We start from the raw sequence: 26,528 nt of genomic DNA on the forward strand, positions 1-26,528 counted from the left end.
CAGGTCTAGGCAGAGCTCATCAGGCTATTTGCAAACATGCAAGCCTGTGTATAAATGGTCCATCTTCTGGAATTTGCTAATTCGAGACCTGCATGTCGTCACAGAGGGCACATGTGTGTCCATGAACACAGAGGCGAAACCGTTGATAGAGAAGAGAACCAGCTGAGATTTGTGACTTCTCTCCACAGAGGTCATTTATTGGCTCAGATGGTTTCTGCTGCATATGAGGCCCAGGACATGATGAAGCTGTTGTTACAGGGAAAGTGGTGTCGGTGCTTCGGGTGTTAGATTACAGTGAATTTTCATGAGAACATGGTGATGATTTCTTGAAATAAACAAATAAGTTAACAGCAGTCCCTCTTCTGCTTTAAAACAAAAGATAAGGAAAACATACTTCAAATGGCCAACTCTGGTAAGTATTCTGATATTTATTTATCTGCATAATGTATAACTTTTATTTTTATTATTTATATCTTTATAGAAGCACCTTTTGTCAAGGATACTATGGTTGGAGGGAAGAGCTTTAGTTACTGTGAAAAATAATTATCATTTGTAACTTGCTTTTTGGAATGATATCCTCAGAGCCTACTTTAAAATTATATACCTTAAAGTTGGCCTTATTTTTTTAAACCAAAGATGTCCAACTTTAGCATTACTGGGATATTGTTTTTAATTAGCGGATAGCATTACATATTTAGTGCCTGTCTCAGCTGCCTTTCTGAACCATCTTTGTACCTCCAGCTTCTCAGATTGTACCACCCTGTTAGAGATTATTTTTGCGCAGCCATGTTCTTTCCAGGGGGCGGACACCCACAGAAAATCTTGTGCAGGACAACCAGAAAATTTCCTGTGTCATACTAAAACAGAGTTTAGTATAAAAAGAGAAGCTTCCCCTCATTTCATCTTTACTGAGCCATAGGCAAGAGAATTTAATGAGAAAATTTGGAAGTAACTAACTGGTAGCTAAGAATATTTAGGACATGGAACCATCTAGGGGTAGAGTTAAGAAGCTGCTAACACATCAAAAACACTAACAAAAATTTGTAACTTGCGTTCATTAAGAAAATGTCATGCTAAACTCACCTTACTCCCTTTTCTCCTGGGTTACTAAACTGGCTGATGTGGGAATGCCATGATTTAGATTAATTACTGCAATTAAGTTTCTTACCATGCCTTGTGGGAAATTCAGTGGCATGTAAACTGGATAACAGACAAGCTTGGTGAAGTTGTGGTTAATTAAAGAGCCATGCTCAATACATGTTAATTAATGGACTTACAGAACCTGTGTGGCACGCATGGAGGATGACCGTTTCCATCTGGGATTTGCACTGTATGCAGAGTTATGCACAGTCCAACAGACTGGCCACAGGTTCACCCTTTCTCTCCCACTCAAGAAAACACACCTGGAGACGAGACAGTGTAAGAGACATTATAATGAGAATAAACTTGCCACTCCGATTTGCAAAATGAAAGGCTTGCACATTCTGTACCTTGCACATTATCAGTAACAAACATTTTGTGATACAATAAGATACTAGCTCTGACTCAGCCCTTTGTCCCTCAGTCTCATCCTGTTCAACATTTTAAACACCAACTTTAAAGAATACTAAAAAGTGTGCTTCAAATCTTCTAAGGAACCACATGGCTTAAGAGCTTCCAACACCAAAGCTGAAAGCAGCCTGCAGGAGCAAGGCATCATTCAAAACCGGAAGTGGCTTTCAGTGCCAGAAAACATATACAGTGTTTCCCTGAAAATAAGACCTAGCCAGACAATCAGCTCTAATGCGTCTTTTGGAACAAAAATTAATATAAGACCCGGTCTTATAGTAAAGTAAGTATAGTATAGTATAGTATAGTATAGTATAGTATAGTCTTTAGTATAGTATAGTATAGTATAGTCTTTAGTATAGTATAGTATAGTATAGTATAGTATTATAGTATAGTATAGTATAGTATTATAAGACCCGGTCTTATATTATTTTACTTATTTATTATTTTACTATAATACTATACTATACTATACTATACTATACTATACTATACTATACTATACTATACTATACTATACTATACTACCAGGTCTTATATTAATTTTTGCTCCAAAAGACTAATTAGAGCTGATTATCCAGCTAGGTCTTATTTTCGGGGAAACCGGTAGATGAGTGAAGTGTTAAAGCAATGGTTAAAAGTTGTTAATTTTTCAGAATGTACTTTTCATACTTCCATTTAAAGAGGTTTTATTTCTGTAATTCTTGTTCCAAACGACCTTCTTTTATAAACAGAAATGTAAACACAATCAATTTAGGTAAATAGTTTGAACAAATTATTTCATATTTTAATGGAATATATGTTCAAGTATGGAAGATTTCATTTTATTTTACATTTAGACTGTTAGTTTCTTGAGGACAGGGACAGTATCTCATTTATTTCTCTGTTGTCAAATACTAGCATGTCTTCAACACATACTATTAAAATTTGGTGAACCAACTCTGAAAGAGGAGTCCTTTCCACTTAATTCACTTTCAACAGAATTCACTTTCCACTTAAGACAACTTTGCAGATTAGAGGGATAGTACCGTAGGGAACTAACCTTAGGGCGATTGTTCCCACCCCTTGACTGCACTTTAGAGTCACATAGGTTGCCAGAGAAAATATACAGGGCACCATTAAAATGGAATTTCAGATAAATAATGAGTGATATATATATTTTTAGTACTGTATAAGTATGTCCCACATATTGTATGAGCCATACTTATACTAAAAATTATTTGTTGTTTATCTGAAATTTAAATTTAACTGGACATTCTATATTTTCATTTCATTGCTAAATCTGACAACTCTAAGGCTTTAGAAAAATACCAACGTATGGGTTGCACTCTAGAGATCTGCATATAATCAGTCTGGAATAGGACACAGTATCGATATTTTTCAAAGGCTCTCCAGGTGATTCTATTATGCAGCTAGAATTGAGGGTCACTGTCCTTTAATGTGTTTTTATTTTAAACCTTGTTCCCATGACTTCCAAGTGTAAGCTTCACCTTCTTTCCAAGGTATCTTGTGCTTTAGCTTCCCAGAGGCCAACCTCAGTGAGCTATGGACCCACAGGCTTGGTGTGAAGTAAATACTGCTAGTCAGCCATGACCTCTCTGTACTTTCTTAGACAGGGGAGCTTTTATTTTAGGAATTTCTCCATATTAGGATTTTGGGGAAATGAAGTGTCTCTGTACAGACACTGGGTTCCTTTCAGCACCTCAAGCCATCACATGAATCTTAAGCTGGTCCTGGCCTCTACATAGTTCACAAATATGTGGCTCACTCCTGTGGGCACCACGAGTTCTCGTAATGGGTCTCCAAGGCGAGTCCCTATACCAGAGCACCCCATCTCCCAAAGATGCCCCGGATATTAGGACTAGGCTCTTTTAGTCCCCACTTCAAGCTTTGGTTGTGTGTGTGAGAACTGAGTCTAAACTTGTCAGACTGTCTCCTAGAGACTGGTGCTGCATCCTTGCACCCGAGCTTGGTGTGTAGGGCCTTAATAACCATGGGTGGACCTTTCAAAATTTAGTCTTCCTGATTGGAACTTAGAGCAGTGTTTCTCTAGATTCCCATTTGTTCTGCTGTGTTCACTTGTCGGATTCCTGGGATCATGTACCTACCTAAACATTGTTGCTTGCCATGGCCTAAGGTGGGTAAGCCTCCTTCATGAACTATGCCCAATGGGAAGATGGAGAACTCTAGTGCAACGCCCAGGTCTGCTCCTGCCTTGCTCTGAGTGGGATTCCATGCTTCATTGGCAGATCTACAAATAAGAAGCAAGTATCATAGCACCACTGACAGAAATTGGAACAACAGAAAGGGAAGCCAATGTGAGATGTAAGATATTGAGTTTCATTTTAGATATGCAAAGTTCAAAATTCTTATAGCATGGCCAAATGTTAAGATCTAGTCATCACTGGGATTATGGGAATAAAGGCAGAATTTTGAATTCGTTTATATAGAGTTTAGTTGAAATGGTGGTGAACAATCCGAGAGGAATAAATCCTGTCTCAACGTCTGTGGATGTCAAACACTAGTAGATGAGTAGAGTGTTATTATGGCCAAAGTAGGAAGAAATGTCACACAGCTATCAGTTTCTGATTGTGCATAAATAATGAGTACCCCTAATGTGATAAGGCCTAAGCTGAAGAAATAAAATGATCTTCTAAGAGAATGGGGACCACCTGAAATCTATAGAATGGCACATGGCTTACAAAGGGAAGTTAAAGTTTTTAGATATTTTTTAAAGTGCCATAATCAAAGTTGCTCATTTCGAAAGAAATCAGGCAGTGTTTTCAAGGATATGAGCTGTGTAGGAAAATATTCTGAGGTGTAGAAGCCAGAAGATGAACCCAGGCCTTCCTATAATATAAAACTTCTGCATTGAGGGAACTATGAAGGGAGAAGACCAGAACTTTGAGTTATGAGTTGGAGTACAAAGTAACACGCCAAAAGATTAAGTGGACTGGAACATATAGTCCTGGGCGTAAATGAAACAACAACCCTGTGAGAAGCTGAGAGCTGACAGACTCCCTAAGCCTATTAGGAGTAGTCATTTTACTCCGGGGTTACCTAAGACTAATGAGACTAATGGCTTAAATCAAAGCAAATATACTTTTTTGAGATTGGATAATTCCTTCTGTTTTATTAGCAGAGGAAATGGAAAGGTGAGTCATTATTTCCATTTCCATGAATTTTTTCCATAGTCAAAATTCATGACAATGACGGCTACATTACATGGCAAATTTGTGGAGTTCAACTTTGATAAGTCAACTCTTTGGTATCCTCTGAAAAATGATCCACAAAATCATTGGAGGAGAATGTAACAAAATACAATACTTAAAGGCAATTTTTAAATAAAAAATGGAGTTTTCATCAAAGACTGTCACTTATAAGCACACGTTTCTATTATGTCTAAGCACTGGCATGTTAATAGAGGCACTGTCAACTTTTCCGGCTTCTATTTTGGAGCTGGTGTTTTTTTTTTTTTTTTTTTTTTTTTTTAGTTAATATTATATTAACTTTAGGTGTACAACATAGTGATTAGACATTTATATAACTTACGAACTGATCATCCCGGTAAGTCTAGCACTGCTGTGACACCATACACAGTTATTACAATGCTACTGACTATATTCCTTCTGCTGTACTTTACATCCGTGACTGTTTTTGTAACTGGCAGTTTATACTTAATCCCTGAGCTGGTGTTTTTGATTAGAACTTAAATTTAGTGAGTATTATAATAAGTTAATTATTAAAATCATTGTTTAGAGCAAGTATGTTTAGATATAAGGTTGGAATAATGCTTTCAAAATTCATATTTTAAAATTTTAATAAAGATATTAGATCATTTGGGGAAAGGTTATATACACACTGTATACATGAATTTGGTTAAATCAGTATTGATGGGAGCAATATTTAATAAAAATATGGATGATTATAAAATGTGTATGAATGGTATGCTATTTCATTAAAAATATATATCTATATTATATAATAAACTAATCTTAGTTATTTAATTACTTGAAAAAAATACAGATTTCAGGATTTTTAGTTAAGGAATTTTTTGCAGCTGGAGTCCCATTTTATAGAATGTGAATTTTCATAGGAGTTGTAATCCTCATCTGGTTAATTTTCTGTAAAATTCAAAATAAAAACTGCATTTGACTTTGATATTTATTGTAACAACTTTTAGTAGAGAAAAATTTTGAGGTGATTCTAAAAGTAGAATTCATAAAGTGTAGTTAATGCTTTTTATAACATCTACCTGGAAACTGAACTTACTTATTTTTACATAACACTACTTCTCTGTTAGATAGGAAAAGTTGTTGCCAATATGAGTAATTTTGTGGGAGTGAATAGAAAATGAACAACAGCAAAGTAATAGCACATGAAGAACTTCTCATGTTCAGATTTGACCGATGTTGCCTTAGTAAGTTATATATTTGTGTAACTGTACTCCACCAATAATGAGGTCAGTTTGAAAAATATATTGCTTATAACTGAATTAAATCAAAATGAAAAATTTTACAGTGATTGTTAAATGCCAAATTGAACTGATCTCATTAAATGTGAAATTCAAGTATATTTAGCCTATCGCCTACATTTTAATACATGAAAATAATGAGATATAGCCAGAATAGTTGGAAAAAATTACTTCTATTTTTTTTCTTTTAGCAGTTCTCATTTCACAGTTTAGATTTATTTCTTGGAATTTGATGAAATAGCTTAGCACGTGAATGTGAAGTATGCAGTACCTATTAGTTAACGGAGGAAGAGCAAATGTATATTGGCCTGTGTCGCTTTATATAAGTACTTTGCTCACGATATTTACTTAAGGTTACTTTTGTGTGTAAGTCAGCATTCACAGAACAGAAAAAGTTCATTAAGTACTTTGAGAAAGGCACAGCTGCGTGTAGTAAACATAGACGGAGCAGTTTTATATGAGGTTCGTAACTGAAAACAGACTTTAATTCTGTTCTTGGAATACCCACATTGTCGGCATTTTATTTATTGCTATTCTGGGTGTAGTCTAGCAAACGGTCTCCAGGAAGGTAGAAGAGCAAGTCTGCAGTGTTTTTTGCTTCCTATGGAAATACATGACATGCATGACACTGCTCCGTCCCGTCCCACAGAGAGTTCCAGGTGGGGCTCTCCACAAGCCAAGGAAAGTATGCCAGCCCCTCCTAGTTCTCAGGCGCTGCCTAGCCTAAGGATGAAGATTCACTTTACATACTTATGGCAGGTGCTAACAGAGTTTTCTGAATCTTGTCTGTTATTATGTCTTATTTGAGAAGGATTTGTTTTCCTCCAAACAAAAATAGCCACTTGAAAGATTACTTGACATGACTGTGTATTCCTCAGTATAGCAACCCGATGTTTATCCCTGTTGTGCGGGGCATCCGGCGGGGTCTCTGCTCCCGTTCCCCACATAAGAACGCAGGATGTGGCCAGGCCCAAAAGGAACACCCACAGAGCCATAGGTAGGGGAGTCATACCACCACAGTCTTGCTGGCGGCACTATAGTCTCACTGGAGGCTGGATCCACACTGTCCGCAACCGGCCATCCTAACTGCAATCGGCTCTTGCCAGCTCAGCCGCCATCTTCTTGCTAGCCCCCATCTTCCGCTAGCGTAGCCACAGCAGTTATATTAATGGCCAATGGCTCACTGGTTACAGCTGACGGCCAACTAGCCACAGCTGATGGCCATCCAATCACAGTTGATGGCCATCTACTACCCGAGCTAGCACTTTTCTATGTGAGGCTGAGAGCCTGGAAACTGCTCTTTGGGGCTCTGTTCCCACAATCCCCATACCTAACATAAATTAATCTGTAGTGTCTGCTTCTTCTAAACGTCATAGAAAACTTATGTATAATAATAAGTGGCATGTTGAGAACTATGAGCACATTCGAAAAATGTATTGTGGTGGGTAGCTGTCTAATGAGAAAAAATGAAGACCAAGACTGTATGTCACAATGTCTCATACATTTTTAAGGATGAAGATGTTGTGGAAAAAATCACCAGTATTTTCAATAACCATCCCTTTTAGAAGAAACATTGGAACAGTTATTAAAATCGCCTATAATCAGGTAAAACTGGGTAGAACTCATCTCCAGTTGAATTCTTTAAGGTCTCTTCAAATTCAAAATGGATTTTATGATTTATAAAGTTTTCTATTGCTTTGTCTTACTTGAGCCTTTTGAATATGGTGCTCTTTTGCAGTAAATTGTGTAATTGAGAATACAAAACACTTATGTATGTTCTGGATTTGGTGGCATCATAACACTTAGAGCTGAAGGACCATCAGGCAATGAATGTGATGTATAATTTGACTAGCTACTTAATCACCATTAGAAATATTGTAAAGGACTTTAATAGTAAAATGCAAAGACATTTATTTAGCACCTATTTTAGTGTTGGGTTAGGTGATGCACAAAAAGTTTAAGCAGACTTTTAAAGGAAATAGCGACTGCTCCTTCTTGCCTTCTGGCAAAATTAAATTCCATAACCAGAATGAAGTAAAATGTGGCAGCAAGAAAACCTAACTCAAACCTCTTCTCATTTTCCATCATTAAAAGTATTCATTAAGTGTTTCTCTGTGCTAATGTGTTAAAGCATGTTAAAGAACTCATGATCAATGCAGAAATATGAATAATAGATCTTAAATATGCACATTAAGCAAATGAATGTTTATAGTACATGTTCTGATTTTCATTAGGTGTAAGATGTGTTGAGAAGGTGGTCAAATGCTAAATTACTTCAGTAACCCACACGGAGGATAGGATATTATTGGTGACACAAATATTTGAATTACTAAACTCTCTGGGAAGACTATGAACTATTCCCCGGAGTACAGACCAACAAATTGCATTACATGGAAGAGAGAACTTCTAGATGCTACCTGGATATCAAAGCCTGATATTGAGGAGGATATCATAAAGGGCACACTGGCATCCCTGAAGAAAATATTTTATACAGGTGGATGAGGTGCTCAGTAAATACTGCCTGGCATCAGCCTCCTCCCCAGCTTACCAATCAACCAACCGATCAATCAATCAATCAGTATTTGTCTAAGAAGGGTCAGACATGCAGAAAAGAATTACAATACAGTAGGATAAATACATGACAAATGCATGGCCGAGAAAGGTGGGAAAAGATCGATTCCTCTTTTGATATAAGAATGGGAGTGGGGAGTTCTTTCCAAAGAAGAATTCACAAAGAAAAACGTTCTTGAGGAGGGTCTTGAATAATGAGTAGGAATTCCATATGTTTTGCCAAAGTATGATCCCTGGACTACTTACACCAGAACCACTTCCAGAGCTTGTGAAAAAGTTCTTGGGCTCTAACTCAGACCTACTGATTAAAAACCTCTTAGGCAGGATAAACTTCAGGACAACTGTCCCAAGGTGTAAGGAAGCCAAAGGTGTTGTTGGTTCTTTCTCACAGTTCTGGATACTGGAAGTCCAAGACCAGGATGCCAGCATGGTCTTGTTGTGATGCGAACCCTCTTCTTGGCTTGCAGATAGAGAATTTCTCATGTCCTCACATGGGAGACAGGGAGAGAAGGAGGTAGGGAGAGGGGGAGACGGGGAGAGGCGGAAAGGGAGAGAGGAGAGAGGAGAGATGGGAGGGGGGAGACAGAAGGAAAGAAACCCCAGCCTCTTTTTCTCTTCTGATAAAGACACACATCTCATCCTAGGGACTCCACCCTTATGACTTCATCTAAACCTAATCACCTCACAAAGACCCCACCTTCTAATACCGTCATATTGGAAGTTAGGGCTTCAGTATATGAATTTTGGAGGGACACCAGCATTCAGTCCGTAACAGAATGTTTACACCTAATGTTGCTTTTCTCTGAAGCCTGAATTCAGGCTTTTGGTAAACCCAGAGATTGGAAAAGTTCTAGGCACATGATATGACATCTTGCATTCTCTTCTGAGTCCCTGCCAGCACCACGGGGGTCAGTGTCAAGATTCTGGGCGTTTTGCGAAGCTCAGTAATATTATACATGGTGCTGAACTTCCATGCGCTACTGTTCTCAAGACCAGCTGACATCCAGACCAAGAGTATTGTGCGGGCTCCTTCCTCCTTTCTCCACTGTCCTCCCTCTCAGCTTACCCAAGGATGACGTAGCTCTTTGTGGATGGAGTCAAAATTGAAATACGTTAGGTTATGACAGATATTTTGTGAAATAGTTCTTCACACTAAGTTATTAAGTATGCTATCTAGGCCAACACTTCTCTAACTGTAATGTGCGTGTGAAGCCCAGGGATGGGTCAGAGCTCAGATTCAGACTGGGATAGGTGGGGAGGAGGGGCTGTGAGTGCGTCTCTAACAGGCTCCCAGGGGAGGCTGTTGCTGCTGTCTGTGGACCTACTTTGAGCAGAAGGGACTAGACAACTAAATGTTTGGGGATAGTCTTAACTTATAGTCTTATAGCTACAGAGTTTGTATTACATATTACAAATTCAGATACTTTGTGAGAGCTTTGCAACTTCTCACTGCTTTTCAGAAATAGCTTTTCAAAGCCACTTTGTAGTGTGTCTGTGGAATGTGCTGTAGAAGGGAAGATGTGGAAAGGTAAACCATTAGGAGGTTAAATATTTTACTCAGTGAATTTAAGTTCAGATCGCTGAACTTGCCTTACAACCCATGAAACCACACCTCACCTCACCTTAGGAAACACTGAGCTCCCGTGAGCCTCTGCCAGCATATGCCACCTCCGTGAGCCAGCCTGCAGGAGAGGCTGAACTGAAAGCTGACTGCTTACTTGGAGCAGGAGACAGGAGATAGAGTGATAAAAGTGAACCTAACATAAAAATTAAAAAGCATACTGAGAACACCATGTGAAATGAATGCTTATGAAACTGTCTGCGGCGGGAAGAAATCAGTTTTATTAGGTGATGAAAACCACTGTAAACTTCATGTGAAAACATTCCTAGGTTTGGTCTTGTGTAGTATAAAAGAGGAATTTTACTAAGTAAGACTGATTTTAATCAAATGAACATCAAGGAGCTGTAATCCTATTTATACCTGCATATAAAATGGGTTAACACACGCATACACCATTGCACTTTCTTAGTAACCTCCCTGCATAGTTTTTGAAGTCCCGAGGTGTTATTCTGGTGACAGAATCCCAAGAAGCCAAAGGCATGCCACAACTCAGGGTTTTCAGATACACTTTTGCGTGAAGTGCTATAAATAATTCTGTGCTCTGTGAGGTGGCGTTTCTCCACTTCAGCCCGAGTCCTCCCCTCTTCTGCTCACCTCCATTGTGGTCAAGGAATTGACTCACTTTCAGTTACTAAATTTTGACCAGGAAGCAATGCAGAGGATTTCAGGCTAAGGAACAGAGGTTTGGTTGGGAACGTTGGCTTTTTTATTGGCTTGCCCTCCCTGGATGGTCCTGAGATCACTTTTGGAGGGGGTGGGAGGTATGTGGTCTCAGGGCAGTATATCCTAAACTCACTGCACACACGTGTCCCTGGTGGGGGTGAGGAACCAGGGATTAAGAGAAATGTTATGTCTCCAGTGATGGTACTATCATTCAAAACAATTGTGGCCAGAGCAGAGTAGCCTGGGTAGCAAGAAAGACTCAAACAAAGCAAAGCAAAGCAAAGCAAAACAAAACAGAGCAGAACAAAACAGAACAAAACAAAACAAAACGTGACAGGAGCTGAAGCTGATGGAGGCAGTGGCTCTCAAACCTTGTAGTACAATAGAGTCACTGGGGTGTGTGTGTGTGGGGGGGGCAGTGTAGAAGGGGTAAAAATAACCAGTGTCCAACTCCATCCCCTCTTTTGGGGTAGGACCAGGTATCAGTTGTTCTCAGGTGCCCCCGCCCCGCCCACAGGTGGTTGAGAACCTCCCTGTTAGAGCCAAGGAGTCTGGGCCGGGAAGACGGGAGATGGTACACAGGCTTGCAGGCCAAGGAAAGTCACGCTGGCAGTTTGAATGGGGAAAAGGAGCAGTTACAAGTCAGAGGGCGCAACATCTTCTGTCTGGGTGGGATAGGAAAGGTGGCAGTGAGAAGCAAATTAAAAAATAAATCCATCAGATGTCTTAGGTAAGCTCATCCAATGGGAATGAGGGAAAAATAAAACCTATATGATCAAAGTACCTCATATGACTAAATATTTAGGTGAAGATTCTTAATTTGTGCCAAGTTACTTCGAACTTGTTCTTTTAAAATCAACAAAGGCAGGCTGGGTAGAAAACTGGAGGACAAATATTTTTAATCGTTTCTAGCTGTGCTCCATAGCCTGGCCCCTGGTGATAGCAGGACAGAAATTAGGAGTCAGCCACTCCCTTCACCCTTGGTCTTCACATACCTCCTCAGGACTGAACATGTGGCCTGCACAGTCTAGGCTATATGAGGGGGTTATCGGGACAAGAAAACCTGAAAGTGGGTTTTAATTAAGAAAAATCAGTAGCCAATTAGGGATAACCTGATAGAGTCCATTTGACCAATGTTCACGCAGTGTTTTTTTGTCTGTTTGCTTGTTTGTTTGTTTTTTGTTTGTTTTTTTGCTAGAGGAGGCTATAAAATATGGTAGCATACTTTTTTGTTTGTGGTACTGCTCGATACATCTTATAATCGAATACAAGTAAAATTAGCCATGTGTCTTCACTAGCTAGATGGTCCAATATATACAGAGAGTGTCAAAAAAAGTATACACATTTTAAGAAAGAAAAAAACTATTAAAATTGTAATACAATGAATGACACTAGCATTTATTTGATTAATGCCATCTTTTGAGCGAACGTCATACTACACATTACTACCGTAATTCAATTCAACTTCGAAAAGTAATACATAGATAACATCTCTTAAAGTGTGTACATTTTTTTGGTACCCCTGGTTTATGTCCTTGAGGAGTCCTGTTTACTTGATTTATGAACGAAGCACTGTCCGTATAATAGCGGATGCATCAAAAGACTTTAATTTTCCTGGCAGGGTTATTTTCTCAGGTGACTGATTATCCTTGATGTTTTCAGCAGCCCAGGGAGGGTCCACTTACTGAGTGAAGAGGTCAAGGTTAACACTTTCCCTTTCTGGATTCGTCAGTCAGATCCTGTTCTGCCTATTCCACACCAGTCCCCACAGGCCACGAAAGAGGTTATACTTTGTGAGAATTCCTTTTATCTGCCAGGAATTTTAGGGAGTTTTTCTCACTTAACACAAAGAATTTGAATGTGCCCTAAGGATGAAGAAAAATAGATTTATTTTATAAATGATCTCTAAAATCATCTTCTATGTTCAGACAAAGAAATGTATTTTTCATATTTCTTCTGAAAATTCCTCAGTATTCTTTTAGGCTCTATTTTTTCCCTCTCCCCCATGAGGAGCCTAATCAAAGTTTAGCAGATTCATTATAAATTGTTGTACTTTTGTTTTCATACTTCTAGGTATTAGGTTAAAATTATCAAGAAGTGTTCATCTTGGCATCTCCATAAGCAGTAATATGAAAAGCCCTCAGCTCAGGGTATGTAGTTACTCCAGTCATGTCCCGTTGTGATGTTAAAAAAACAATTCTCTGTAGCAACTATAATCCCCAAATGAAGAGCTGTGGGTATCATTTAATATAATATCAGTTAAGTGATGCAAAGAATATGAGAGCCAGTGACAGAGATGCATTTCCAATGGTGGCAAGGTCATCTGGCTTCTCCGTGATGCAGCCTGATGAGAGAATGTTCTCACACTGACTCTGGGTGGTCAGCACACAATGTGCTATATAGATGACGTGTTACAGAATTGTACATTTGAAACCTATATAATTTTACTAACCATTGTCACCCCAATAAATTTAATTAAAAACAAAAAAAGAATATTCTTACAATGAGAGCATCAGTCCTGAAAGCACTTCTTCCCTTCATTGCATATGGGTTCAACAAGCAGTTTTAGAGCTCTGACCCCGTGTGTGGTGCTGGGGGAACAAAGGTGAAGAGAAGGGTTCTAATATTCCCTTCACGCTCCCTGAGGATGACCTTGGACACTCTCTGGGTACATATGCCCCACTTAGGACACCAGTCTAGGAAACTGCACAGAGTGCAGGGAGCAGAACTGTGTTTTGAATAGTTGGGGATTTAGGCCAAGTCCCCTTTCTTCCATATGTCATTCAAAATTCACTGATATATTATTATAAAAGGAATGGATAAATGGTTTCAAGAGGAATCTATATGCAAATAGATTAGTATTTACTAAGTGAATGAATAATGAATGAATTTCGTGAACTGAGGCCCTCCTCCTGGTCTGTCATTGGTGTGAACTTAGCAGAAGGAACAATGTCTGACATGATTTTTACCAATTAACAGAGGGTGATAGGAATCCTTACAGGAACACCATGCTTACCAGCTCTGTTCTGTTCTCTTTAATCAGTAGAAAATAGGTTCAGTTTTCGACAACTCCCAAGATGTATCTATCCATGGACTTGCACTTCCTATGTTAGTGACTTCTACACATAACTTGGAAACAGAAAGTAAAAAATTTCATATTGAAGTTGTCCAGAAATAGGGAAGGAGAAACACAATGTCTGTGTTTTGGAATCCCTTCAGTTCAGAGTTCCTCTAGATGTCAGTATTACATAGGGAAATGAAAACATAATGGCCTGTGGCAACGAATAAAGACCTTACATTATTTAAGCGGTAAAACATATGTGATATATGATTGACGAAGACAAAAACAGCCTCATTTGGAAGCTGGTTTCTTATACCCCTTAGGATCAACAGCTGCTCCTGTTGCTCAATCAGACTGCTGTCCCCTGAGAATGTTGGCCCAACCTGGGAACATTTGCCACCAATTCTGCAGATGGCCTTAGAGGTGAATGCTAATCATTCATCACTCTGCAGAACCTTACAACCAGCTTCTCAATTTTACCTATTTTGATGGATTGAAGTTGACTGAAATACACCGGTTTTCATTATTAAGTCTATCTGTGCTTTACCATTGTGTTCATACCGTCCAGAATAAATCCAGAAGCACAGTGCCTATCCACCAGGAATTTTCATTTCTAAAGAGAAGCATCAGAAGACAAAGTTATAAAATATCTGAAAAACTACTTGTTGAACTATCTTATCTGATTAATTTGGATACATATTTTCAACATCAGACTTAAATTTTCTCTTTCTCATCTCTCTTCCATGTTAATCCTAATCTTTTGACCAATGAATATTCATTCCTTATAGAGACAGTGGAAATGTAATGGCTCTGTGCGAGGTCAGAGGGATAGTGGATAGGGGGAGGGGGGTTCACACAGTGTGAGGGATATAAATGGTAAACGTCTAAGTTTTGCTTAATCTTGTGCACCTGAAAATAATAAAAAAAAATATTCATTCCTTCACTCTACTAATGTGTTTTCATTTTATGCCCTTTTCTCTCAGTCTTCTTTCTTATCTGCAGCAGTGCCACCTGTGTGGTAGATATATTCAATAAACATTGACAATCTACTTTGGCTATAATCTCCCTTTTTCCCAGAGTGACAGTAAAGTGTGGTAGTTAAGAGCGCAGACTGAAGCAGAGAACTGAATTAGAATCCTGGTTATACCATTTCTGAACTATGTATCCCTGGAAAATTACCCAACTTCATTATAAAATGGAGTTAATAGTATCTACCCCCAAGTGTTGTTGTTGCACCTGAGTTAAAAATGTAACATGCTTAGAAAAGTACCTGGTATGTAGTCAGTGCTTGGTATGTATTAGCCATCATCATCGCCATCTTCATTATCACTATGTCCCAGTCTCTGAGGTAAGAGCCAGGAATTCAAAGACATATCAGTCTTTTTGCCCATCTAAGGTAAAAAGGAAAAATGTTTAATAAAATGTTGCAAGGGACACCAGCCTTGGGGGTACTATGTGCAGCGAGCTGTGTAAAGGATGAGGGAGCAAAGGGCTTTGCCTGAGGAAGTCGAAGGACCTTTTCCCTACGAAGGGAAAAGTATGCATATACCACCCCTGCACTTTCACTTAAAAGAAAAAATTATAATCCCTGAGGCTATAAACTCTAATTTTGTTTTTTAACAGATTTACTAAACATGCCTCCATATTTCAGGGTCCCCGTCTGAAAAATGGAAATGCTATGAGCCTATGAAATTGCCCTTTGGATTGTTTAAAAGTACATTGGCAATTTGTCTTCATATTTGTGAGCTGCACTTGCATGGCATTTCATGCTTTCAAGTCACCCTGAGGCAAATTTTGCTCTCTTGCCAAAGAAAAAAGACCGATTCTTTGGATATCCTTACAGTTTCATTAATTTATAATGCATAACTTTAGAATTTGTGATAATTTGGGTGAATTGGGCTAATGTTTACCTTTTATGAGGTATTTAAAAAGGTTTCGCTAAGCTAATTCAGAGAAGCTAGTTGTGAGAAGAATGTTTATCTGCTTAGGAAAAGGGCCATCTGTTCTAAGCAACGTAAAAGCTCCGTTTATAAAAGCTTATTTTAGTCTTCTACTTTCTGGTTTACAAAACCCATTCACAAATGTCCTCTCATTTTGATTTGATTTATATGTGAACCATATCAAGACAATATAAACGAAGGCCAACGGTGACTTACATATTATCAATATCCTTTAATCTATTCATGAAGATTGGCCTTCTTCTACAAACAACGTCAGAGTTTTACAGAATTTCTTTTACAATAGTGAGTTCATTTGTCTTCTAATACTGTAGTCTATATAGGGTTTCATTAATTCAGACTGTTCTGCCCTCTAAATACTTCTTTTTTTCTTCTGTGTTTGAATCATATAATATATGGCTCTCAGTCTGGGGCGATTTCATCCCCAGGGTGGGGCGGGGGAGCACTTAACAATTTCTGAAGACATTTTGAATGTTACAACTGGGAGCGCGGGTACTATTGGCATCTGGTAAACAGAGGCCAGAGATGCTGCGAAACATCCTGTGGTGCTCATGACATTCTTCACAGCAAAGAATTATCCAGCCCCAAGTGTCAGTGCTGCTGAGATTGAGAAATCCTGATGTAATATGTAGCTGTAATTATTCCATTGTATATCCACAGGCTAAGGAGAAGGTGTGGTCACACCCCGACCTGAAGGATATGACACCTGTCGAAGGTAAAAGGACATCGGCCTTCACAGGTAACATCTTTAGAAAACTACACATTTATGGGTAAAGAAAGCTCTGTTATAAAAGTCCTGTTATGTTGTTGTTCTTATTCAGAGGAAGTTACACATTGAGAAAGCCCCATATCGGGAGAAATGCTGTTTGAATACCTTTATTTGATTGGCTTTGGGTCCTACTAGTTACAAACTAGAAAATCTTTGGAAACCCAATTGTCAATCAATTGGTCATGTTCACTTCAACTTTGGTTTTCAAAAGCTTCTATCTGCTGATAAAGACAAACCTGAATAGAGATGCCATTATGTGAAGCCAAAATTATGCTGATCACGTACATCCGCCATTAAAATATTTTGTGTCCTATGATGGCTTTTAGAGAGATCTTCCCAGAAGGACCAGCCTTCCTCTGAGAAAGAAAAGGTTAATAAACTCATCAGGAAAAATGCTGAGAAGACCAAGTCCTCTCTAGTTCAGGGAAGTTTTGCCACATTTCATACAGAAAGACCTCCAGATGAAGTAGAAGATTTTGCTCTAAGGAAGACCATGGAGCCAAGAGAAAATACAGATGGGAGAGATATTTCATGCACAGAGAGACTGAATAGACAAGAAAATAATAGTGCTGGAGATGATAAGCAAGCCATTGTGGATAAAAACGCACGTCCAGTGTTCAAAGGAGAGAAAAATGGGCTTCATTCTAAGGAAGATACTAGTGAAAGAGAACCTGACAGAAATGGAGAGTCATCTATTGCAAATGAAACAGTGCTGGACAAGTGTTCAAATACAAAGCAAAATGCTGATAAAACTAATGGTGATCAGTTCTATGAAAGGTAGGGGTTAAAGCATTACACATCTTCAATTTATGTTTTTTGTAGATCTATGTGCCATTGTAATTTAAGGCCATATCGAAAGGATAACTGAAGTGAGCTTTTAAAGCAATGGTTTAGAAACCAATTTCCCACTTGTGTAGATTTTTCTTGGCCATGTTTTCTTGTCACAATTTTTTCTTCATGCCTGCCTGTGACATTTTCAGGCATTTTATTGTTTCCTATGTCTCCTACCAACTGCATGACAAAGATAATGATTATTAATACTGACATCAATCAGTATTTTTAAAGATCAAGTACAAATTTCTTAGTTTTAGCAAAATGGAGCACATCCTTCCTAAGATCAAGAATTGAATAATAATCAGATTTATCTGTAGGTTAAAGACCTAATTCGTAAAAAGTTTACCTATCCCATTATACATGACAAGTTGGCTATTCCCCCAAAATATTGTGAAGATTGAGTAAGAAGTAGATTACTAAATGACTCTTTCTCAACTGTGCAAAGTTTCACATATAAATGCAAGTAATTATGTAGCCAATTAAAATAAATTATGTTGTGATGAGCTACAGAATCTATTTGAAATAGAAAGTATTCAAACATCTGTGGTCTTCTTTTTTAGGGACTTAAGATATCATTCTTATTTCATTTTTTAAATAAAATATTTGAAATCTACTCATGGAGAAGTCTAATTTTCCAAGAATTAAACATAAACACTATTGTTTACTAAGAAAGTCCATCACTGCAAAGATGTGCTCAGTAAGGTCTGAAGCTGTTGCAAAACTGAAACTATGTCAATTCTTTCACCAATAAAGGTTTACTCTCACTGCTGTTAATATTCAGAGAGATTATTACTTTTTATTATGCTTTAATTTAGTCATTTCTCTCTTTTATAAGGAATGGAAGTGAAAAAATAAAGATCAAGTTAGGCATTCATGAAATGAGTGCTTTTGTAAAGGGACAATGGAATAACGGGGTTACAATGAAGTCACTGTGGAGATTCCCTGGGATCCTAGTTACCTACACCCATCATCGTGTTGCTTTCGTCTGATGGGGAAGCATACCGCTCCATTTTATCCCCAAACACTGACATGCCATCTCTCTGTCATGAAGCTTAGGTCCCTTCACCTAAACACCATTTTAAGGAAGCTTTAGTTCTAAGAAATTTGACCGCCTGAAATTTTTCTCCCTGAAACTTTGAGAGCTGCAGCTGAATTTTATTTTCCAGGTGTATCAGCAATGTAAAAACCATTTCCACATCAGGAGTCCCGGGAAACTCAGCAATAGGACCCATTTTGCAGAATGCTGAACAAACAGAGCCTATTGGCAGTAGTAAGCGAAGAGTGGCGGAGGAGTGCTTCATCAAAGAGGACAACAAAAAGAGCAGAATAGATGTAGCAGGTACAGGTGAAGGACACACGTTGAGAAGGACACAGGAAACCAGACAAGTCCAGGGGAGTTTACAAAGCCAACCCCTAGAGTCCGCTGGAATTAAGACCTCCAGACAGCAAGATCTGGTGACTCCATTGGGTAGGACATGGCTTTTGTTTCAGACTTCTAAAGCTTCTTAACCTTTCTAGCAAACATTTCCAACTAAATTTCACTTAGCCTAACAGCCTGAAGGAGACATAATGCCGTATCGATGCCATTTGTGTATGTAACTTGATCACTCATTCATTCATTCATTCATTCATTCATTTGGTCTGAAGAGATGAATGCCACCAAGAGAATTCTTTCATGGCTTCTTGATTTTTCTGCATATTTATGGTGAATGTCCATATCAAAGCAGATTCCTGGCGATTTATACTGTCTGAATTGAGAAAAAAACACTAACACTTGGCAGAGTGCCTAGCACAAGATAAGTGTTCAAGAATTATATGTTGCATAAATGTAAATTTTTGAAAGCAAAGTTATTAGTCACCTCTGTTTGTATCCTTGGTATGCATATAAGAAGGTGCATGCAATAGGTGTTTAAATAATGAATAAAAGAGGAAATGAATAGGGTCATGGCAAGCAAATTTTAACAGCAGTAATCATGGAAAAATAAAAAGAATACTGGAAGAATCTTATTGGGTAATTGCATATTTTAGAACTGATCCTGAGGTGGATTAGAGTTTAAACACTTAGGATAGAAGGTAGAAAGTGGGAGAAATTTGAGAGCTGTGGAATATATACTTAGCCAGTTTTACTGGGCGTTTTATTTCCAGCCAGGAAAAATTCATCTTTGTGCCTTAAACGTGTCTTAAATAAAGCTAAAATATTTTGGAAAGTAATATATAATAATATCAAACATTTCAATGACATGAAGAAACTTTTCATTTTTTCTCTTTGCTTTAATTAAAATAATGGGCTATATCAGTGGTGCTTTAAAAAAATAATGGAACAAACTACTTCTAATTTTTTAATTTAAATAGGCTCAGGCTTGGAAGTATAACCTATTTGACTGTATTGGGGTTGTAGATTTTAATTATTTTGACATTTCTAAAAATTGTCCTGAAGATGGTATGAATCATAGTTTAGTGGTCCTGACATTCTATCTCAAAGATGTCAGGTGTCACTTTCATGAATCACAGATTATAATACGAAATGAAAATTTATATTCCTTGGCTCATCAGGAATAAAACAGATGACTTGTTATTTTATTATTAAATGAACAAATTTTCACTCTGAGGCCCAACGCTTGGTGCCATAAAGAGTTCTGACTGCTTAACAGATGGCCCTTCTTTTCCTCTCACCTTCTAGATGACATCCAGGCTCCTCCTGCCCCATTTAATCACCGGATTGTGATAGCCAAACAAACAGCAGTCAACAGTTTTTATACTGTGAGCAGAACAGAAATTTTAGGAGGGTAAGTAATGCTCAATTTTAACACATTTTCAACAAAAGATGAGAACTTTCAAAGAGATCAATAAAGAGGCCTTCATAAATGTTTGCCAGTCTCCCTCTGAGAATAGAAACGTCACAAACAAACATTTCAAGAGATCTTAACCACTTCTGAAAGTTGTCACATGCCAGAAAGGTTGATGTGGTGACAGTGACTAAACTCCACATTTATTATCTGCTTTACTTCCCATGCTGTAAGGTCTGAAAGTGAGAGAAAACAGTGTGAATCCCCAGAAAGTTTAGAAGCTTTCCAAAGCTTGAATACTGAGAAACAAAATGTAGAAATGAATTAAAACTGTATATTGCTGGTGGCATGTGTTAAATCTTTCTCATCATTATTGTTAGTTTTCCATTTATGTTGTCATTGTATTAATTACCATTATCCATTTCAATCAGCTATTTTCTTCACTAAATAGCTTATTTGAAGGACATCTCAATTCAGCCTCTCCCTGAAGAAGAAAGAGTCAAGTCCATCAGGAGATCATTCCTGGGGATGTTTGTTCCTCTTCTACTTCACTCACAATCCCCCTAAGGGGTTTTGTCGTCTAAAGCCTAAATTATAAAATTTACTGCCATCAACATATCTATATAAAATAGGAAGAGAAAGCAGAAAATTTATAGAAATATAGACAAATTTTACTTAACAGCACATAGGAAAATATCCATAGTTACTATAATGTATGTTTCTGCAACTGGCCATTGAGGGCATGGCTGGTATTTGTATAAGCCCCTTCTTCCTCTTCCCATTCCATGCTTCTTTCCCCCTCTGCTACGTAGAACCACCTGAATTTTTTCCTCCCTAGCTGGTTGATCATGAAGCACTCTCCTCGAAACTGAGGATGGGCTGAGGGAGAAATGGGAATTCTGAAACCTGAATAAATACCGTGTGAGTCTGAAGTTTTACTGCCTGCAGCAGCGTATTTGGGTCTTCAGGAAGTTCAGTGACAAACCAGCAACTGTTTCTCTAAAGAAGAGTACCTGTGGCAGAAGAGGCTTTGAAACAATCCGTAGGGTTTGTGCTGTGTTTCAGGTGAAGGTTCACCAATGACTCCCTTTTGGGCAGCATTGGTCACATCGCAGGGTGGACCACCTGCTGGGCATCTCCTGTCTGGACTCCACTCAAAACTGGCAGCTATAACTCACTCAGTAAATAAGTTAGAGGAGCACAATCAAATGTGTATTATTGCCTTAAGATGGAAAGTGATCATCAACAGGAGTACTTTCTGTCTAGTAATAAGAGAGTCTAGATGTAGCAAATTATTTTTCACTCTTGGCAGAGATAATACAACTTGCCAAGGATCACTGGGTCCCAAAAGACCTGCCTGCGGAGGCAGGCTCCTGAATTTTTCTGGGGTTCATCTCCCAACCTGTGGTCTCTAGTGTATTTATAATCCCTACTCAATATACTCAACTAGCATGAGGCTGTCAGTATGGAGGACAAGCAGGAATACTGGGGGGTGGCCTAATCATTCAAGGCACTTGCAGAGCAACTCATTTGGGAGAGACAGTGAGATAGTCCTAAAGTTAAACAGCCATGTGACACCTCTGCTGGGCCCAGCAGTTCTGGGGGCCTTTGATAATTAAGAGGAAAAAGGATTTTCTTAGTCAGCAGTGTCATGCGGGGCGGCCTGCAGGGTCTCTGCTCCCGCTCCCCACATAAGAACGCAGGACATGGTGAGGCCAAAAAGGAACACCCACGGAGCCATAAGTAGGGGAGTCATATCACTATATTCTCTCTGGCAGCATCTGCCTCTCTGCAATCCGCTTTTGCCAGCTCAGCCGCCATCTTCTTGCTAGCCCCCATTTTTTGCTAGCGCAGCCACAGCAGTTATATTAGTGGCCAATGGCTCACTGGTTACAGCTGACGGCCAACTAGCCACAGTGGATGGCCATCCAATCACAGTTGATGGCCATTTACTACCTGAGCCAGCAGCTTTCTATGTGAGGCCGAGAGCCTGGAAACTGCTTTTTGGGGCTCTGTCCCCACAAGCAGCCACACACAAGGTGCTGGGGGCTGTGTTCATGTGCTCCAGTAAAGAGGTTAATCTGGAACGGTGTTTGCAATTGAAGTCATCACTTGGTTGTTTATGAACCCATCTGCTTCTGCCCTGAGGTGTGTAGTTGAGTTGAATGGGATGGGGTGGCAATCACCACCCTTCCTCCATTTGGTGCCAGGACCCTCACCTCTGCAGTCCTTTAGGAATGTGGTAGCCTTAGGTGCATGATGTTGTTAGGGAAGCGTTCCCGTCACTCCTGCCGTGATAGCCGCCATTGCACAGGCTGCTCCCTGTGTTCTATTTTACTCAATCAGGAATCAAAGTAAGCAAGCAAATTTAAAAATTGTTCACAAGGGTGTGCTTTTTTGTGTGTGATTGCATTTGTCAGAAGCTGTCTGACAAAGTATATATAAGTTTATGTCCAAGCTGAAATGTTAAAAAACTCACAGATGATTATGTGATATGTGTTTTGATTATATGTGTCTATATGCAATATTGTCATTACTTCTTATTTATTTATATGCAGTTTCCAAAAATAATTTGATGTGCCTGATTCATAACCTGTATTTTTCACATGCTTACAAAGCCTCACTTATTACATTCATACGAGTGTGTATTCAGAACAATTCTATTTTTTCTTTAACAGATGTTCTCAAATTTTAGGGTGCATATGAATTACCCAAGGCACATTGTGAAATGCAGATTCTGGGGCCTCATCCCAGATTCCTGTCTCAGTAGAGTTGGAGTGCGGCCAGGAAACATGTGTTCCTTGTAACCCACCCCCCTCCAGGTGATTCTGATGCTGGTGACACACAGACCAAACCTTGACACTGTCATAGAAGTTTATTGGTTAGAGTAGATGCACCAATAGGTTTGCTTATTCAAACTCACAAAAAGAAATGCCCCGGGAAACTTCCTTGTCCACTTGGCAGTGGCTGAAGCTGGGTCCTGGTGGGGGACAGAATCTCACACTGCACCTCATCCTCTTCTTTGTCAGGGGGCGCTTCGGCCAGGTTCACAAGTGTGAAGAAAAAGCAACAGGTCTGAAGTTGGCGGCTAAGATCATCAAGACCAGAGGCAAGAAGGATAAGGTAAAGGCGGTGAGTGTGGATCTCTCCTTGCTGTTCTCTTCACCTCACTAAGCCTCTTTCCTTCTTCTCAGGATGAAGTAAAGAATGAAATCACGGTCATGAACCAGCTGGATCACGTGAACCTCATACAGCTCTACGATGCTTTCGAGTCTAAGAATGACATTGTCCTGGTCATGGAGTAGTATGTGTGCCCTCCTGCTCTCTCTTCCGCTTCCCCGCAAAGCTTGCACACACATCCAGAGAGTCCCGCAGCACCCGTGACCGTGGGGTGCAGCTCTGTCCTGCCTCAGAAGTTGCTAAACACACTCTTGGTGCACCAATGATTCTGACTTGTGTGTATGAGACAATCAGTTTCAGGAAGGAAATTACTTAGAAATAGACATCTCCATATATGATTTTATTAATAAGAAGGAGAATGACAACATAGATCTAACTTTATATGTAAGTTATACTGTCAAAAATCCAGTTTAAATATTATTCTGGTTAACCTGGAGGAAAGTGATTTTTGAACTACATTTCACTTTCAACTTAATCACTAATACAGAGTTCATGTCAAACTCTTACTAGTTACGGCTAAGGAACTTCCATTTAAAATCACCTTTATAAAAACGTTTAGTTAGAAAGTGAATATAACTAACGCAGAATCAGTATTGCGATTCAGTTCATTTTTTCTTCATTTTGGGTTTTGTTTATCATTGTTCAATAAGGAATTTCGAATACTAAATATCTAGCATTAGCCACATAGAAGCATTTTATCACTGAAATTAGTCTGAAGAGATCCTGTCTAACCCTCACTTGGTGTTTGGAATTCCCCTCCCTACCTTCTTAAAATTCTTTTTATCTTCCATACATGTTAGAAAATGGCAGATGTGGACTCACTCCGAGCTGTAGCCACTGGATAAATGGGGTTTTGAGACTTGCCATTTGTGAAATTGATGGTAGCTGAGACAAGGTCCTTCAACCTAAGAGTCATCTAACTGAGATAGCAAAGAAGGCAGAGAAATAACTATGCATACACCTCTGTTGGAAGAGTTAGAGGAGCCTAAACACCAAGCTGCCACAAGAAAAATGTGTTGATTAAGGAATGACTCAGGACTTCACTCCTCTTCTCTCTGTAGTGTGGATGGCGGTGAGCTGTTTGACCGGATCATTGATGACAACTATAATCTGACTGAGTTTGATACCATCCTGTTCATCAAGCAGATATGCGAGGGGATACGATACATGCATCAGATGTATATTCTCCATTTGGACCTGAAGGTAGAGCATGGTTTGTATCCCAACCTCCGCCCTTGTGTGGATCAAAGGACCCTGTCAGGTACTATACACCAGCTTGGGAAATTGATAGTGTCACTAGGTACATATTCAGGAGTTAATAAAAACCTAGATTCTTAACCTCATACCCCCACTCCCAACTTCTGTCATGCCCTAATATTTTCATGTCTCCTTCTTTACGGATTACTATTCAGATTCTTGTAACATGCCTGTGTGAAAGGAATCCATGTGGGAGATGGCTTCCCTAAAAGTTTAGGATTAAAACCACCACCACCACCACCACCACGACCACCACCACCACCACCACCACCACCACCACCACCATGGCATCCTTGTGTCCCTGTCATTATTAGGGAAAGTAGGTGGGAGAATTTTAACTAACTGAAAATACCCTGGTAGTAGCCAAACTTTCCAGCTCTCCAAGAGTCCCCAACATTCCCCTAAAATTCTTTCAGGAGGCTCTGGACTTTAGGGATTTGTTTTTCTATTGTCATGCTAGAGCACTGAGGAGAAAACTATAGCAGAATGGGATATGGAGCAGCCAGAGAGTGCTGAAATACTAAGGAACAGGAAAGGGTAGTGGGAGTGGGACTGGACACCATGCTGGAAATGGTGGAAAGCTTTTGTGAGCAGCCAGGAGCTGAGATGCCTTCCTTTCTTCTCTTATTTAACGACTCTTCCTTTTTGATCTCTCTCCCATTACGAAGTCTCTAGAATTGGACTATACCTAGTAACAACCAATGAAAGGCCCAGGCCCTGTAAGTCTGACTAGCTCTACTATTGGGGTTAAGAATCATAAAGTTCATCTTCTTGTGTGGCTCAATCATTTTCTTATTTCCCTGTTTGCACAGCATGGCAGTGAGATAAAATTCTATATAAAATACCACCTACTGCAAGTCATCAGGGATTATAGAGCTAAATGAATTTAACTTCCTCAAATAATTTTCCATGGGCCTCTCTTCCTATAACTTGGCTTTCTTCACCGTCTTGGTTTATGTACATTGCCTCTCACATACACAGGGCAGGAGGAAGTGGTGTATAAAATGGCAAAGTGAGAGGTTAAAAATCATTAGCAAAGCCCTTGGCTCTGAACTGAGTTTGATAATGCGTATTTTCATGGAGCATTTCATTGAGTGTAGATATTCTACAGATATCCCTAAAGGGATTTGACTGGCAACTGGAACTAGGGCCTGGCCTATCGTAAGTCAAACAACTCCATATGTGGCTTCATAATGTTGATTGAGGACTTGTAATGGGTAATTTTAGTTATGGCTTGTATGTAAAGATAATAATAAAGGTGACAGCTGGATGGGTCATTAAGGACCACTCATCCCTTTTAGAAAGCTCCTTGGGAGGAAAAGGGCCAAAAATATTTAGTGCTTGTCACTATGTAGAGGAAATTAGAGGTGACTTAAAAGTGGTCCACTTTATATTTTTCTGTGTTTTACAAGTCTCGTTTAATGATTATGCTTTAATTTCATAATTAGAAAAAAATTAACCTTTTGAAGTGACCTCAAAGCTGTTTCTTTACATTCTGCAAACAATTTTTTTTTATGACATAGTATTCTTTGACAACTGGACAGCTTTATACATGATTGATCAGTTATTTAAGCATAAAACCAAATGTTCTTATATAGCACCCACTTCTCTATAAGTAGCTTTTACTTATAGACATTTGTTTTAGAGCTATTTTAGAAAAGAGCTTCCAAAGACATTATGTCCAACCAGACAGCCTATTGAATATTGATAAGGACACTATGTCATTTCATAGAGTGTTCCTGAGTTTCTGATCTCATGGGAGCCTCCTCTCCATCCAGACAGATGTGTGTGTGGGTGGGGGGCAGC

General features: G+C 39.0%; 1 protein-coding gene across 10 annotated transcripts in view; it reads left to right on the plus strand.

Annotated features, from left to right (window-relative positions):
- MYLK4 (myosin light chain kinase family member 4) overlaps positions 1-26,528 on the plus strand; it is a 107,040-nt gene that overhangs the window by 63,719 nt on the left and 16,793 nt on the right. For 4 of the 10 annotated variants that reach the window (XM_019752393.3, XM_019752391.3, XM_074335308.2 and 1 more), the window contains 7 exons: positions 16,557-16,635; positions 16,992-17,442; positions 18,666-18,967; positions 20,180-20,285; positions 23,315-23,408; positions 23,480-23,589; positions 24,527-24,668. In XM_019752393.3, coding sequence (XP_019607952.3) covers positions 16,557-16,635; positions 16,992-17,442; positions 18,666-18,967; positions 20,180-20,285; positions 23,315-23,408; positions 23,480-23,589; positions 24,527-24,668 — 1,284 coding nt within the window. Of the gene's footprint in view, positions 1-193; positions 413-16,556; positions 16,636-16,991; positions 17,443-18,665; positions 18,968-20,179; positions 20,286-23,314; positions 23,409-23,479; positions 23,590-24,526; positions 24,669-26,528 lie in introns of those variants that run through there. The other 6 variants (XM_088791403.1, XM_019752399.3, XM_074335311.2 and 3 more) reach the window with 3 other exon arrangements.

Source organism: Rhinolophus sinicus, chromosome 14 (genome assembly GCF_057876585.1).
Source record: "Rhinolophus sinicus isolate RSI-liver-muscle chromosome 14, RSI-T2T, whole genome shotgun sequence".
NCBI classification, from domain to species: Eukaryota; Metazoa; Chordata; class Mammalia; order Chiroptera; family Rhinolophidae; genus Rhinolophus; species Rhinolophus sinicus.